This window comes from Mustela putorius, unplaced genomic scaffold (assembly GCF_011764305.1).
Source record: "Mustela putorius furo isolate JIRA1106 unplaced genomic scaffold, ASM1176430v1.1 tig00003846_pilon_pilon_pilon, whole genome shotgun sequence".
Taxonomy (NCBI): Eukaryota; Metazoa; Chordata; class Mammalia; order Carnivora; family Mustelidae; genus Mustela; species Mustela putorius.
The window spans coordinates 18,678,795-18,696,026 of record NW_025421999.1 but is presented as its reverse complement, the minus strand read 5'-3'; the positions used below and the strand labels follow the sequence as shown (position 1 = coordinate 18,696,026).

At 40.7% G+C, this 17,232-nt stretch overlaps 1 protein-coding gene and 1 long non-coding RNA gene across 7 annotated transcripts in view; one reads left to right on the top strand and one right to left on the bottom strand.

Annotated features, from left to right (window-relative positions):
- Positions 1–4,351: 4,351 nt before the first annotated feature.
- Positions 4,352–16,169, bottom strand: LOC101692848. Of its 2 annotated transcripts, XR_006601520.1 has the most exons (4): positions 15,822–16,169; positions 12,885–13,030; positions 12,655–12,777; positions 4,352–7,998 (listed from the first exon to the last, which is right to left on the bottom strand). It is a non-coding gene; the product is annotated as an uncharacterized LOC101692848 (long non-coding RNA). The 2 variants fall into 2 exon arrangements; XR_001181067.2 differs by lacking the exon at positions 12,885–13,030 and having other exon boundaries at positions 15,822–16,114.
- The window catches only part of TERF1 (telomeric repeat binding factor 1), a 40,392-nt gene continuing 39,297 nt past the window's right edge, over positions 16,138–17,232 (top strand). For 4 of the 5 annotated variants that reach the window (XM_045063202.1, XM_045063201.1, XM_045063200.1 and 1 more), the window contains exon 1: positions 16,139–16,489. In XM_045063202.1, coding sequence (XP_044919137.1) covers positions 16,183–16,489 — 307 coding nt within the window. In that variant the 5' untranslated portion in view covers positions 16,139–16,182. Of the gene's footprint in view, positions 16,490–17,232 lie in introns of all 5 variants that reach the window. The other variant, XR_006601519.1, reaches the window with a different exon arrangement.

Genomic DNA, 17,232 nt, shown 5'->3' with positions numbered 1-17,232 from the left:
GAAAAGGTTTTTAGGAGAAATTTGCCCTGGGGCAAATTAGTAAAAGAAATTTAAATAATGGCTTTTATTTCTACTCAGAAATTTCTATATTACAACACAACAAAACTTATAACAAGAAAATTTTGCCAGGCCATTGACATGCTAAATAAAATAATGAAGGCAACTGGAATATTTTTAACATTAGTTAGTATCTTAGGACTTATCAGGATCTTTCTAGTCAACATCCTCACCCTTTGAGTACTATGTTTGAAATGTTATGTATCTTCTGAGGTTATTACATTTTTCATTAATAGAGTTTCACATGGTTAATATTTTAGCATCATATCCAGGTAAAGAGCACCATCTTTTCTTTACCTCATTCTTATAAAAGCATGCCTTATTTTTGCTATAAGTGTTTGTGGAATGAGACTGGATGAGTAAAAGGATGGATGAATGGATGGATGGATGGATGGATGGATGACAGGTAGGAGATAGGAAGGGAGGTAGATGACAGAGGGATATAGATCAATTGACCAACAGATTAATAGATAACCCTCTCTGGAAACAAAATTAATACAAACAAGAGTTTAAATGATTCTAATTTTCTATGTAAAATTTATCATGGAGTATCTGATTCTAATTTAAGACACCAATCTCTGCCTGAAAAGAGCTGCCTTTTCCTCTTTCCTCACACTTCCTGATCCAGTCAAATGTCCTCACTTATCTCCACCCACTAACCCCAGATCAACCAAGACAGGCAACTGGCTCCTGATTATATAGGACATTTTATAAACATAATCCATTGCCTCATTAGAGTTGTCTCTCTGAATATTGTTGTTTACCATCCCCATAATCCTCTGAGGTTTCTTCACTTTGTTCAATAAGACAAGTCCATTGGTTACGCACTTGGATATCACAGTAATATTTAATTGCAATGGAAGTTTCTAAAGACTTAATTTTAGCTTTGTGCTTTGTGGGCCAGGGCACAGGCTGGAATGAGCTGCAAAGCACATTCTAAGTTAAGTAGCACTGATGTAGTACCTAGCACGATTGCCTCCTTCCTGAGAGCATAGCTTAATGAAGACTTTAAAGGCTGAAGATTTAGTCTCTTCAGGAGAACATTTTATTGGTGTATTCGTACATTCCAAGAAGTCATTTTAAGAGTGAAGAGAGTAAGGATTTGATGTCCCTGCAAATGGACGCTAAGCCTAGCTCTATCACTTATGAAACGCATGGCTTCGGCCAGGTCATTTAGCTTTGTGACCTTCCATTTTCCACATTTAGAATGTGTGGATAACATGACAGGGATTGTGTGAGGATTAGCATGATGCTCTTGTAAAGCATTTAGCACAGTGTCTGCAACGTAGCAATGAGAAATAAATAGTTGTTCCCATTATTTTTTATCTTGAAAAACAAGTTGCGTTGTTCTTTAGAGATACATCTAAGTTTTCTTCCCAGCAAGAGGGTTTTCCTTGGGTAATATTTTGTCATGAGTCCAGTCACAATAAGGGGCACCTGGGTGGCACAGTTGGTTATGTGTCGAACTCTTGGTTTTGACTTAGGTCCTGATCCCATGGTTGTGAGATTGAGCCCTGCATTGGGCTCCACGCTCAGCACCGAGTCTGTCTGAGATTCTCTCTCCCCCTCTCCATCTACCCCTCCCACTCACTCTCTCTCTCTTCAAAATATATAAATCTTTAAAAAAAAAAGAGAGTCCCATAACAATAATAAATTGGGTTAATGTAAACGTCGTTTGATATTTCACAAAATAAAAGGCAGCACCGATATTGTTTAAATTTCATATAAGATTAAAGGCATTGTAAACATAATACAGCTATAAAGCAACAGACTATTCATTTTGACTGGCCCTGAACTCAGTGTTTTTGACCAATGTGAGACAAATTTTTATGAACTTCTGTCAGAATGAGAACAACTACAAAAGTAGGACTGCAGCTCTTCCTGCTAAATTTTTAAAAACAAAATGTGTAACCACCTAAGTTTTCCAAACAGGTAAATTAGAAGATGATTATTTGAGGGCACCTGGGTGCCTCAGTTGGTTAAGCAACTGCCTTCGGCTCAGGTCATGATGCTAGAGTCCTGGGATCGAGGCCCACATGGGGTTCCCTGCTTGGTGGGGAGTGTGCTTCTCCCTCTGACCCTTCCCCCCTCATGCTTTCTCTCTCTCTCTCAAATAAATAAATAAAAATCTTAAAAAAAAAAAAAAAGAGAGAAGAGGATTACTTGAATCACAAAAATTATTTCATTTAAATAGAAAAGCATTATTTTAACTCAGCACATCTCAACTGAGGGCAATTTGCAACACACCCCACACCCCCAACATTTTTGGTTGTCACAACTGATGGGAAGGGCAGGGAAGAGCCACTGGCATCTAATGGGTGGAGGTCAGGGCTGCTATAAACACCCCAAGTGCACAGGACAGCACCCCACGATAAGGAATGGCACCATGCCAAATGGCGATAGTGCTGAGATTGTCAAACATTGCTTTACATGCACTTTTTTGGGCATATTTAAGTGTTTGAAATGGGTAGGTTACCTAGCACCAAGCATGACTTAATCAAAACTCACCTACTTTTTCATTTTATCTTTTTCTTCAGTTTCACTTAGCATGGATAATTTCATCCCAACCCTTGATGAAAATCATTGCCAAATCCCTGATTTTTCTATTCTTCACTCTTAGGTCCTATGGTTGCTGTAATGGGCAAACACAGGCCAAATACAGGAATTAGAATGTTCAGTTCGGAAGGCTAATCGAAGCTCTGAATGTGATTTAATGTCAAATCTTCTCTCTTCCTATAGGTTGAGTTTGGTTCAGGGGGAAGCCTGGTGTGGAATGGGGATTGGAACTTAGCTGGCGTCTGTTTCTCTGTTCCCTTAAGTCTTATCCCTCTAGAGATGGCACCTTGGAAGAGAAGAGAAGTAGGAAAGGTCTTACTTGAACTATTCCCATCATTAGCTGGTTTTTCACATTCTGGGTCAGGCAGAAATTTCAATATGACCCTCAAGTCTCCTGGTGTTTTCATGGGTTCTTAGTTTCCAACCAAGAGCCTTTTACTGCATAATTTATTTTGTCTTTGTCCCAAATTCCTGGCCCAGAACTTCTAAAATCCCTTTTAGGATTTTCTGAAAGATAAGGATCTTTGTTATGATAATGAGGTGACTATTAGTAAGCCCTTAATAGCTTTATTACGTTTACAATGCCTTTAATCTTGTTGTGGGCTGGTTACCAGAGAGACCAACCAAGAGATTAGAGGGTTGGGACTTTTTGGGCGGCCAGACCTTTGGGAAGGGAAAGCAGGCTGGAGAATAAGTTCAATCACATGGCCAATGACTTAATCAATCATACGTATGCAGTAAGACCCCCCGTAGAAACTCTGGACAGAGAGACTCAGCGGAGTTTCCTGCTTGGTGTATATATCGATGTGCAAGAGTGACAGACCCTGGCTCAAGGAGAGGGTATGGAAGCTCTGCATTGTTTCCTTTGCCCTAACTATATCCTTTATAATAAAACCATAATCATAAGTACAGCACTTTGCTGAGTTCTGTGAGCATTAGAGCAAATAATTGAGGGGATAGTGGAAACCCCCAAATTTATAGCAAGTTGGTCAGAAGTGCGGATGACCTGGGGACCTCCGAAGTACAGGCAGCGTAAAGGCAGTCTTGTTGCGGACCATACCCTACAGGGAAACCTGTAGTTTCACGCTGACTCAAGGTGGTTAGTGGGTTAGTGTCTTGGGATAGATGCAGTACTTCCTTCTTCCTTAGATAAATTGCAGGATTATCTCTATGAAAGATGGATCATTAGCATTGCTTTGTCTTGTAGGCATTCACCTTCCGCTTCTTGCTGCTCGAGTGCCTTTACTATTCAAGTCAGCTTTAGTGGCCGAGGGTGTGGGAGGAAGACCACCCACACGGACTCTGCTGGGAGCTGCCCACTGCTGGCCCAGGAGAAACACTCAGACCACCCTTGCCCTAACAAACTCCCCAAGGAGCAATATTCTTTGGCACTCCCAGCAAAGCAAGAGGTGGCTCTTCCTGTCAACTCTGTTTTCTTTGGGAATAGATCTCAGTCTACTATGCCCGCAACTGCAGGGCTGCAAATGAAGATCCCTGTGTGAGAAACTTCACCAGCTCTCCGTGGAAGCTTCATTAGGCTTTATATGAAAGGAGAGAGAAACTACTCTCACAGCTTTCGCAGGGAAGGGGGGCAGTCTCAAAATATAATGACAACTCTGCACAAAAACTTTTCATGAATCCCCCTTTCTATTTTCTAGACCCTTCTACTGCCTTAAAATGGCAAGGAAATTAGAACAGGTTTAAAACTATTTCCTCTAAAAATGAATACCTATGGTGATTTGGTTTCTCATTCTGAAATCTCACGTTTATTATTTCTTGGCGGCAATGTACTTGGCATTTTAACATGTTACATAGTTAATTGACAGTTAGTTACAAACAAAGATGAAAAACTAGAAGAAAACAGAAATTTAAAACAAAAATTACAGGAAATGGAAAGATAATTCTCAATTAGGACAAAAAAAATCCTCAGTTAATCACTCAATGGTAGAAACATTAAACTGACAAAAAGTGATTTGTAAGAAATTTTTCTGGAAACCTCTCTGTACTGTGTTTTAAATGTCTAAAAATATACATTGTAATTTATCATTTCAAGTTTATCAACTATAGAAGATAGTTTATCACACATACAAAATAGTACGTGACTTTTCAATTCAAACTAATCATGAAGGGTCTAGCACAATAAAAACAAAACTACACCAAAGAAGAGTATCATGAAATTGCAGATGACTATAAATAAAGAAGAAACTGTATAAAAGCTTCCAAACAGGAGAAAAGTTAGTTTCCAAAGATTAAAAACTTAAACTGCAAGAGATCTCTCTAGGGTATTCCTGGATGCTAAAAGACAATGGAGCAACTATCTTCCAGCAATTTCCAAGTGTGCATTCTGTATTCAAACTATCCTTCCAGTGAGAAGAGAGAATTACAGTATTTCTAGGCAAGAACAGTCACCTCCCATGCATAGGGTAAGGGCACAGCTTTTCCAGATGTTGGTTGCCAAAAGAGGAAACGTAAGGCCACACTGATGTATATTACTTGTATTTGTGCAGAAGTCTTCAAACCAGCTTCGCTGATCTCTGGCCCGCAGCCTACCTCACATTTTACTCTTTTGATTGTTGGACTTACAAGTAAACTACTAAGAAAGAATTTCACAGCATTTTTGTTGTTTTTAAGATCTAAAATATTTGCATGAGGGAGGAATATACTATGTATTCTATTGTGTAACCAAATATTTCATTCCATAGTGACCTCTACTGGGAAGAAGAAATAGATCACCAGGGCTGACAAAGTAAGCAGCCAAACTGAACTAGTCAGTTCAGTCAAGGAATTGGTTAATCTGGAAAGGTAATGCTGGTTAAGTCTGCTATTAAGAATTGTTAAGGCCCAACTGTACTCTGATTATTTTTATTTTAAAAAAGATTCTGGGAAGTATTTCAAACTTATGTTGTATAGAGAATAATTAATAAATATATACATGCCACCCACTTTTATGAAATGTTTACATTTTTCCATATTTAACGCAGATCTTCTTTTAGTAAAATAATTCTGTGTGAGGTCTCTTACATCCCCTTTCTAGAAAACAGTTCCTTCCTCCCCTCGAAAGAGGGCCCTACGTGGCCTTCATCTTTCTCATGAATTTTTTCCTACTTCCCCTTCACATGAATGTATTCATATTTAATATAGAGTGATGTGGGCCAAGTTTCAAATTTTTATACAAATAGGATTACACACATACACACAACACACAATACACGCACAACAGATACACTGTTCTGAAGTGTACACTTTTCTGCTCATTGAATTGTCCTGTTATTGTGATCCTGTCCCCTCCTCCCTCAGGGGAAAACAAAACAAAACAAAACACTGAGACTTACACTGATAAGGAAAACATGATTCTTCATAATAGAGGTACTTCCGATAGTTTCCAAAGGGATTCTGTACAGAAATGTTTGAGAATCAGGACAAAGGAGAAAATCAGTATGAGCTAGTATTAAGAGCATTTACAATATGCCAGACAGCATTTTAAGGGTTTTTTGGGTTTAGTAATTTAATACACACAGCAAATCTTTAAGATAACGTCTACAGTGACCTCCACTTTACAAAGAAGGAAACCGAAGTGAAAAGAGGTTACCTAGTTTGTAGGTAACAAGTAGGTCACGCTGCTGAGCGGCCAGCCCGCCCAGGAGGCCAACCCCCTCTGACTCCCTGCTCTGAACATGCTCATATGTAGAGTTGTAATGTAGGGCCAACGTGGCTGCTCTTGAATTCTACCTGTTTCCCCTCTTGTGGCTTTCTGAGACTCCCCGCCAGGCCCCAAACGGTGCTGACAGTGGCTCTCTTCTCTCTATTCTGAAATTTCACCAACCAGAAATTGAACATCCTCCTCCATGCAAAACCTCTTGGTCCCCTGGCACGAGAAAAACTAAGGTTTGTTCTTGACTCCAGCAACTGTGACCTGAGTTAAGTCAAATATAATAATTTCTCCAGATCCATTCTTTTACATAAGGCAAATATTATCCTTTTCCATTTGAAATGATCTTGTTGTGACGAAGAATAATTTAATGTGTTGTGACATCATAAGTCATTAAATAGGTGGATGGAGAAGTGGTAGGCACTTACTGACAGAAGCAAATGTGCATGAGAGCTTTTGGTTTTAATTCTTTAGCAGAGAGAAAGGGGAAGTAGACCTCTAGGCCAAGTAGGGCAACAAGGAAAACCAACTGGTTAGTGTCTGCTCCCCCAGGGCAGACTTCTAGTGAAAAGCAGGAATAGCATAGTTACACCACCTGGTTTCAAGGTCCTGGGTCTCTATCTTACTAACTAGCTAACTCACTTACTGGTCATGGATGATTTAGCACTCCTCCGAGTTGCAGATCCATCCTTTATAAAGCTGTAGGATTATAATGCATCTACCTAATAAACTTGATGTGAAGGGTGCTTGGGTGGCTCAGTGGGTTAAAGCCTCTGCCTTCAGCTCAGGTCATGGTCCCAGGGTCCTAGAATCGAGCCCCACATCGGGCTCTCTGCTTGGCAGGGAGCCTGCTTCCTCCTCTCTCTGCCTGCCTCTCTGCCTACTTGTGATCTCTGTCTGTCAAATAAATAAATAAAATCTTAAAAAAAAAAACTTGATGTGAAGATTAAATTAGATGATACATTAAAAATGCACCTAGGAAAATTCCTGGCGCCCATGAAACATGCACTAAATGTTAGATGTGGTTGATACAATCATTATCATCATCATCATCATCATCATCATCATCAGTAGTATCTAGCTGATGGAACTTGGTCTGACCTCCTAAAGTTAAAGGGGGTAAAGACAGAAACAGAAGGCTCTGGATTTTTTGGTGAATGGATGCAACAAAACTTAGCGTACCCCTTAGTCCTTATTAGCTGAAGTTTTCAAATTCTGAAAAGAATTTCATGGGTAAGAATGTTTTCCTTTCTTTTGAGTATCAATTATCTTTTAGTCATGTCTAAGAAAACTGTACTGAATGAATCCATTCATTCAATGAATATTAATTGAACACCTACCATCATGTGCAGGCATTTTTCTAAGCATTGGGAATACAGCAGTGGACAAGACAAAACACCTGCCCTAGAAAAATCATACATTTTAATGAAAGAAACTGACAATTAAAGGAAAAACTAAACTGTGAGTTTGATCAGTTGGTGATACATGCTGCGCAGAGTACTGCAGATGAGCGATATTTAGACAGAGTGATCCAAGAAAGCGTCTCTGAAGTCCCAACAGTTTAATTTTGCTTTTGTTTCTCTTGCCTCAGGAGACATATTTAGTAAGAAGTAGCAACGGCCGAATGTCAAAGACGTGACTGCTTGTGTCTCCTCCAGGACTTCAATGGTTTCATGTCTCACATTTAGGTCTTTCATCCATTTTGAATTTATTTCTTGCTTATGGTGTGGATGGAGCTAGAGGGTATTACACAAAGCGCAATAAGTCAGTCAGAGAAAGACAAATACCATATGATCTCACTCACATGTACAATTTAAGAAACAAAATGATCATAGAGGGGAGAAAAGAGAGCAAGAGGCAAACCAAGAAACAGACTCTTAACTACAGAGAACAGATGGTTTACCTGGGGGGGCAGAAGTAGGGGGATTGGTTAAATAGAGGATAGGGATGAAGGAGTGCACTTATTGTAATGAGGACCAGGTGTTGTATGGAAGTGCTGAATGACTAAATTGTACACCTGAAAGTAATATTATACTGTATGTTAACTAACTAGAATTTAAAGAAAAACTTAAAAAAAAAAAAAAAGCCTCTCTGAAGAAGGTAGCATTGAATGCAATGGGTTGGCAAGAGATCCAAGCAATTATTTGAGAGAACAATCAAGTCAGAGGGAACAGCACGTGCAAAGGCTCTGAGACAAGAGTGAATGTGGTTTATTTAAGAAGTAGCAAGAAGGTTAGAATGGCTATAGCAGAGCAAGAAGGTTAGAATGGCTATAGCAGAGCAAGAAATGGGCAGGGTTTCTAACAGCTATTGTTAGAAACATAAATAGAAATAAGTTTATGTCATGCATTTTAGGCTTACTAAGGAGTCTGGATTTTATTCTAAGAGTGATCACAAATCATTACAGGTTTTGAGCAGGTGGGAAAAAAAAAAAAAAAGACCATGGTAAAAGCAAAGAGAGCAAAGAGATCTATTGGGAGACTCGTGGGGTCCAAACCAGATGAAGATCCGTGGCTGAGTGAGGGTGGAGATGAAGATGATGGTTAGTAACTAGATTCTGGATCTATTCTCAAAGTAGAGCCAACCAAAGCTATTGAAGGACTAGACGTGTTGTGTGAGGTAAGGAAAGGAATTAAGGATGAAACCTGTGTTTGGGACCCAATTAATTAGCTAATAAAGGGGCACCTGGGTGGCTCAGGTCATGATCCCAGTGTCCTGAGATCAAGTCCTACATCAGGCTCCCTGTTCTGCGGGGAGCCTGCTTCTCCCTCTCCCACTCCCCCTGCTTATGTTCCTTCTCTTGCTGTGTCTCTCTCAGTCAAATAAATAAATAAAGTCTTTTTAAAAAAATTCATAATCCACATTAGTGTATGGGTAAATATGTGGCTCTGAGAAGTCCATGGAAAGGAAAACTGACACTTATTTAAAACCAGGATTTCCCAAATTGTGTGTGTGTGTGTGTGTGTGTGTGTTTAATCAAGTTTATTGGGAGTAACTTACAAGCAGTAAAATCCAACCATTTTAGGTATACAACTTTATGGGTTTTTATACAATCACGTAACTACCGCCACAATCCCAACTGATTTTAAATAAGTGTTAAGGGGTTAATCAGTTTGCTCAAGAGTAAACAGAAAATGGAGAAAAAATTCAAATCTACATCTTTCTGAGTTCAGAGCCTGAAATTCAAGCTGCATGGTACTGTGCTATCCAATATGGCAGCCACCAGCCATATCTGGCTATCTGGGAACTTGAAATGTGGCTACTCCAAATTGATCTGTGCATAAATGTAAAATATATGCAGGATTTTGAAGACATTTTGAAAAATGTAAAATATCCCAGTAATTTATTATAAGGATTATATATCCAAACAATATTTTGGATATATTGGATTAAATAAACTATAACATTAAAATGAATTTCACCTCTTTTTTCTTACTTTTTTTTTTTTTAAGATTTTATTTATTTATCAGAGAGAGGGGGGGGGAGACAGGCAGACAGAATGGCAGGCAGAGGCAGAGGGAGAAGCAGGCTCCCTACTGAGCAAGAAGCCCGAGGTGGGACTCGATCCCAGGACACTGGGATCATGACCCGAGCCGAAGGCAGCTGCTTAACCAACTGAGCCACCCAGGCGTCCCTCTTTTTTCTTACTTTTTAAAATGTGGCTCCTAGGGGCACCTGGATAGCTCAGTCATTAACCAACTGAGCCACCCAGGCGTCATTAAACATCTGCCTTCAGCTTAGCTCATGATCCCAGGGTCCTGGGATGGAGCCCTGCATCCCTCTCCCTGCTCAACGAGAAGCCTCCTTCTCCCTCCTCCACTCCCCCTGTTTGTATTCCCTCTCTAAAAGTTTCTCTGTCAAATAAATAAAATCTTTAAAAAAAATAAAAGTGTCTCCTAGAAAATTAAAAATTACATATGCGGCTCATGCACTGCTTTAATAAGTAGAGGCTGTCCATAGAATTTATTTCTTAGTGTTATGGTCAAGAGTTTTCCCTTTATTTTTCTATCCGGGGGTAGAACATATCACCGGGATATGTTGTTTTATCCAGAACTGGTTTATTTCCAGAGCAAATAGATGGAAATGGCATTCTTCCTCTGGCCTCCAGCTATTTGCAGTCATATTCTTGTGCTCCCACGCAATGTTACTGCTTTCACTTTTAGCAGATGCATTTTATTCAAAATATTAGCTGCTCAATGATTTGTTAAAGGCATATACCAGAAGGTTTTTCTTTTTAAAAATAAAGCAGTGAGGGGCGCCTGGGTGGCTCAGTGGGTTAAAGCCTCTGCCTTCAGCTCAGGTCATGATCTCAAGGTCCTGGGATTGAGCCCCACATCGGGCTCTCAGCTCAGCAGGGAGCCTGCTTCCTCCTCTATCTCTACCTGTCTCTCTGCCTACTTGTGATCTCTGTCAAATAAATAAATAAAATCTTAAAAAATAAAATAAAATAAAGCAGTGAAATACAATGATCACGGGAAGTCAATCCTGACTCCAGCATTCAACCTGCTGCATTTCCTTGCACGGCGAGCCAGCATCTCTCTGATGCTTGTATTGTGTCAGCCACATCCCACAAGGATCCTGAAATGCACACAATACCTCCTAAAATATCTCAAGGGGCTTCAAAGATCTTCTAAATATTTTTAAAGTTCTAAAGAATTAGAGTTGTCTAAAATAATATGTTCCTTCCTGAAACCTGCTTCGTTTTAGTTCTAAACATTCCTTTAGTCTTTGGTATTAATTTACTGATTCTGAAAAAGAAAGAAGTCTTCATAAGAGTGTTCTTTTTTACTCCTATTATAGTGTTGTGTCTCTGTGTGTTTACCTGTTAGTGTCTACTACCTCAAAGTAGCATGGCAATTTGGCATTTATCTACTATCATTTTATTTCTGTGGTTCAGTAGCTATCAATCCTCTTTTGGGGAAATTTTGAAAAACACAAATGCTCGAACTTTGTCCCTAGAAATTCTGATTTAGTGACTCTGAAGTCTTACCTCAGCCAACTGAGGAAATTTGATACATTACTGAAGTTGAGAACTGTTTGTGAGGACAGCCAAAGTAGTGCCTTAGGCTCCATAAAGCTTACTTTTAAAAAAGGAATTAGTGTGCACCCAGCTCTCTCTTCTGTCCTCTCTACCTGCAAGGATACAAGGACATCTCCTCAAACCTTCTTACCAAAATCTCATTGGCTTAGATCCTTTCCCTCCACCAAACTCCTATTAGGGTTACTGCAAGCATCATTCATTAGTCTGATGTCTACATACAGTGTGTGTATGTGGGCATAAGTGTGTCCCAACTGGTCTATAATTCTTTTTTAATTTAATTTTTTATTTTTTTTTAAAGATTTTATTTATTCGTTTAATAGAGACACAGTGAGAGAGGGAACACAAGCAGGGAAAGTGGGAGAGGGAGAAGGCTTTCTGGGGGGCAGGGAGCCCTAGGTGGAGCTCAATCCCAGGACCCTGGGGTCATGACCTGAGCCGAAGGCAGATGCTTAATGACTGAGCCACCCAGGTGCCCCCGGTTTGTGATTCTTGAAGGAGAGGGATAACATCTTTATGTTCACCATGCACCATTCCAGCCAAGTACACTTCACACAAGAGGTAATTTTTTACAAAGGATGTTCTAAAAGTACACAAGATGATCCCCAATTGACAATGGTTCAACTTATGATTTTTCAACTGCATGATGGCGTGATTCAGTAGAAACCATACTTTGACTTTTGATCTTTTCCCACTAGCAGTATTTGGTAAGATAGTCTCTCATGACCCCAGGCAGCAGCAAGCTGAAGTTCCCAGTAAGCCATGTGATCACAAGAGTAGACAACCAATATACTTAAAACTATTCTTTACCTATACAGCCATTCTATTTTTTACTGTGAGTATAGTTTTTGATAAATTACATGATATATTCAACACCTTATTATAAAATAGGCTTTGTATTAGATGATCTGGCCTAACTGTGGACTAATGTAAGAGTTCTGAGCCCATTTAAAGCAGACTAAGCTATTATGTTCAGTAGGTTACATGTATTAAATGCATTTTTGATTTAACATTATTTTCAACTTAGGATGGGTTTATTGGGACAGAACCCCATTGTAAATCAAGGAAAATCTGTATGTAATTTGAATAATCAAAAGACATAACTACAGAAATAAAAGTTTATATTATTTATAATGAGATCATTAGCTTATAGTAGTGAAACATTTTTAACATGGTAAACATAATTTAAGAAATTTATAGGTTTCAAAGTGTTCCTTTACCTTGGACTCAAGGCAAAAACACTCTTGGGAATTGCAACAATACAGGGAATGTCATGTAGCCTTTATGGGAATCTATATTGGTTAGCTTGGGCTCCCTATGAAATATCACAGACTGGGTGGCTTAAACAACATACATTTATTTTCTCACAGTTCTGGAGGCTGGCAAGTCAAGGTCAAGGTACTGGCTGATTTGGTTCCTGCTGAGAACTCTCTTCCTGGCTTGTAGATGGGTACCTTCTCACTGCATCTTCCCATGGCTGGAGAGACAAAGAGGGTAGAGAGCTCTCTGGTGTCTCTTCTTACAAGGATGCTAATCCTACAGGATCAGATATTCACCATTATGACCTTATTTAACCTTACTTACCTCCTTATAGGCCCAATATCCAAGTATAGTAACATTGAGGATTAGGGTTTCAATAGATGAATTTGAGGGATGGGGTGGGTCACACAATTCAGAATCTTTCCACAGTATCTTTGTCTGGTGATCAGCCAGCCATTACACCAATGATTCTAGTGGTGAGAAATCAGTACCTGTCAATATGTTACTGTGGAAAAGCTCTAATGGTTAGAAAGCACATGCCATATGAAGTCACATTTGTATCCCCAAAACTTCAGTCTTTGGTTCATGATGTGTTCTTAGGAACATCCCAAAACACTTCAAATCTCTCCTCTCATAAAACTGCTTTAACTAAAAATAAGTGCAGCAGTTACGGATCTCAATCCACAAATTCAAGTTTGCAAGAAATATAATCTCCTAATTTTACCCAAGGGAGGACTTCAAAATCACATTCAAGATTTTCTCTTGACTCACACATTCCTTTACCTCAAACTACTAGGATCTCGCTCCTGAAAAGCAGTCATGAAGGAAATGATACCTTATAAACTTTTCTTTTTCTTTTTTCCTTTTTTTTCAAAGATTTTATTTATTTATTTGACAGAAAGAGAGATCACAAGTAGGCAGAGAAAGAGGGGGAAGCAGGCTCCCTGCTGAGCAGAGAGCCTGATGTGGGGCTTGATCCCAGGACCCTGAGATCATGACCTGAGCCGAAGAGAGAGGCTTAACCCACTGAGCCACCCAAGCGCCCCTAAACTTTTCTATCAAAAAAATTTCCCCCATCTCAGAATGTTTACTAATTACATAAGATTTCCTGAAATGTCATGTGTTTGATATATCTATCATAGCATTAAATTAAAATACGTACAGCTGAAGTGTTATTGGGATGTTATATATTACAAGTTTTATTGTAATTTTACACTTAATCCAGCTGAGTTTTCTGATCATAGCAGAGTCAACTATTATTTCAGAAGAATAACCTAGCATCCATGTTGATGGGCAGATTTAAAAAATTATCCTTTTTTCTGAGACCTCCTCATCTAGACCCTTTTCCTGGCCCACGCAATAAAACTCTGTATTATTGATTTTCTGGTGGGATAAATTTTTTTTTTTAAGATTTTATTTATTTATTTGGCAGACAGAGATCACAAGTAGGCAGAGAGGCAGGGAGGTTGGGGGGGGCGAGTAGGGAGCAGACTCCCGGTTGAGCAGAGAGCCTGAGGCAGGGCTCGATCCCAGGACTCCGGGATCATGACCTGAGCTGAAGGCAGAGGCTTTAACCCACTGAGCCACCCAGGTGCCCGATTTTCTGGTGGGATAAAATTTTAAAATAATTTTTGATCCACAGTTTTAGGCCAGTCCTTCTTAAATATTCTTCAGTGAAATACCAGTAAGAGAAGAGGACAGAGAGTGCAATATGTAGCTGTAAGTAGCCCCTAAACTAAAATTTTGTTTGATGATTATGATTAAATCTTAATGAAATTATTCACCTGGGGCACCTGGGTGGCTCAGTGGGATGAGGCCTCTGCCTTCGGCTCAGGTCATGGTCCCAGGGTCCTGGGATTGAGCCCCACATCGGGCTCTCTGCTTGGTGGGGAGCCTGATTCCTCCTCTCTCTCTGCCTGCCTCTCTGCCTACTTGTGATCTCTGTCTGTCAAATAAATAAATAAAATCTTTAAAAAATAAAATCTTAAAAAAAAATTATTCACCTCATTTCATTACATACCATTGCTTTAAATATTAAAAAAAGTTTCACTTTCCTGAATCTTTCAGTAAAATGATGCCACAGGAAAATATGTTTACTTTATGGTTTTGAATAAACTGGTGTTATACCTAAGAATAACCTTTAACTCCAGGCTAGGAAGAAGCGGAGGCTTGGAGGAAAGAAAGAAAAAGCAGACCCTTTGTGTGAGAGCCCTGAATGACAAAAAAAAGTTTCAGTATGGAAACCAGGGGTTTGTTTGCTTTGCTCATAATGTGCCTTAACCCTTATTTCCTTAGACTCTATTCCCCTGTATTGTTTGCAAATGCGACTTACTTTCCATGGGACCATTAGAGCCCTAAGGTGCAGTCCCTTCCAACTTAACACTCTCTTCGAGATAGTCCAAATGTCCTGCTTGTCCAGCTAATATTAACTGAGCACTTATTATGCACCTGGTTTCCCTTTAAACCCTTTACATTTGTCAAGTCTTTTAATCGTCCCCAAAAATCTATGATGAGGTTATTATTATAATGCCCAACATACACAAGAGAAAACTGAGATACAACTAGTCCAAGGTCACCCAGCTAGTGGATAACTGGCAGAGGTTATTACAAACTAGGCATTCTTAATGGCTACAATATAGTGCTTTATTTAAATGACTCCACATTTTAAACTATGGCCTTAAAGCAATAACAAACGTGTAAAATTAAAACACATAAAGCCTTGATAATGTTGGATGTGTTTTCAAAGTAGACTTTGTAATAATATTGGATATTGAAAAGTGCATAAATCATGTTCAGAGGTAACTGTCACTCACGTAGAGAAACAGAATATAACCAGAGCCCGCTGTTCCCTCCTACGCTCTTACGTTTCAAAGTCCAAAATAAGTATCCCCTTATTGTTTAAAAGCTGAACTCCATAATCTACTTAAAACCCTATTTAAATTCATTTCCATAGTAATATACTCTTTCTAGAGTAGTGATCCTCAAAATGTGGTCCCCAGACAAGCAGCCGCTCTAGCATCATCTGGGAACTTGTTAGACTTGCAAATTCAAGGAACTCAAGCCAGACCTACAGAACAGAAACTCTGGGAGTGGAGCCCAGCAATGATGTTTCAACAACCCCCGAGCGGACTGTGACGCGCGCTAAGGTTGGAGAGGCATGGATGTACGTCCGCTGGGATGGTTTTGATTGGGGATCGCATGCTGTCTTACGCGAATACTAGCGTATAAAGCGTTACCCTTAAATAAATTCTAATAACCTACCTTTTTGAAGCACACCGCGGGTAAGATGCTTTTCTATTTTAACTAACCGCGTTTCCGTTCCCGTCCATACTGCATTTTATCAGGACTAGAAAGCAGGTTCCTCACGTCCTAATATCCCCGGTAGCCCGGGCTGTACTAGCCCAGTTGACCCGCAAAGCCCGGCCCCAGCTCCGCGACGAATTCAACATCCAGAGGCGGGAGCAGGCATCGGCCAATCAAAAGCAGCGCTCGCCCATCCTGGCGGTGTGATTGGTTGTTTCCCACCGGCGGACGCGACCCATGGGGGCACGCCCAGGGTCTTTCAGCACCAGCCAATCCTCGCTCGGCGCCTGGAGGGGCGGACCTGTTCGAGTGATTTAACATGGCGGAAAGTGCTACCGTAGAGGCGCCGAGTCCGCGGGGTTGTGCGGATGGGGAGGACGCAGACCCCCCAGAAGAGGGGATGGCAGAAACGCCGAGAGATGATCAGGAGCAATTTGAGTGCCAGGAATTGCTCGAGTGGCAAGTGCAGGTGGGGGCCCCCGGGGAAGAAGAGGCCTCTGGCCCGGTGGCGGAGGCCGAGGCGATAGCTGCCGGTTGGATGCTCGATTTCCTCTGCCTCTCTCTTTGCCGGGCCTTCCGCGACGGTCGCTCCGAGGACTTCCGCCGGACCCGCGACAGTGCCGAAGGTGAGTGCTGGGCTGGTCCGGCGGGGGGCTGCGCTGGGGCCGGGGCGACGATGCGCCGCGGGGCGGGAACGGCGGCGGGCGGTCGAGGCCTGGTTTGCCGCGCGCCGTACACCTACCTAGTCCGCTCGGCGGCGACGGGGGCTGCTGCGGCGGTGGACCGGAGAGACCGCGGCTCTGAGGAGAACGTCGGTTCGAATCTCGCATTGGCCCGTTTTCGGCTTCTCAGTTCTTCTCAGATTCTTGTTTTTTCTCTTCAGTAAAAAGGATAAGACCCCCCCCCCCCCCCGCTTGTAGAACTGATAGAGGATTCGGTGAGTGAAAATGCATAAAATTGCCCAGTGTCCCAAGTTCTTTTTCTAATTTGGCGCTTGTATTTGGTGTTTCTTTCGACTCAGGTATTCCTGTGGTGGCGTTTATGAAGCGGTCACAATGGCCTCCAAGTGACCCAAGCACCAGGGTTTTCGGTTATTTTGTGAGCTTTTCCAATCCCATTTGGCCTGCTTGCACATTATAGGCTGCAGGGAAAAAATAACTTGTCAGTGAAAAGTGCTCCTTAGACAACACAGCCTTGGACCGACAAAGACACAGACTCCTAGAGAAGACTAGCCTGGCTTTTTTAGTGGTAACAGAAAGGTGCTCTGCTATTTAATATAAAATTAAATATTTTGTAAAACTATATGGACACATTTCATCTTCATGGTAATCCCATTGCTTAGGCAAGTAATTTTAGTTTATAAATTGGA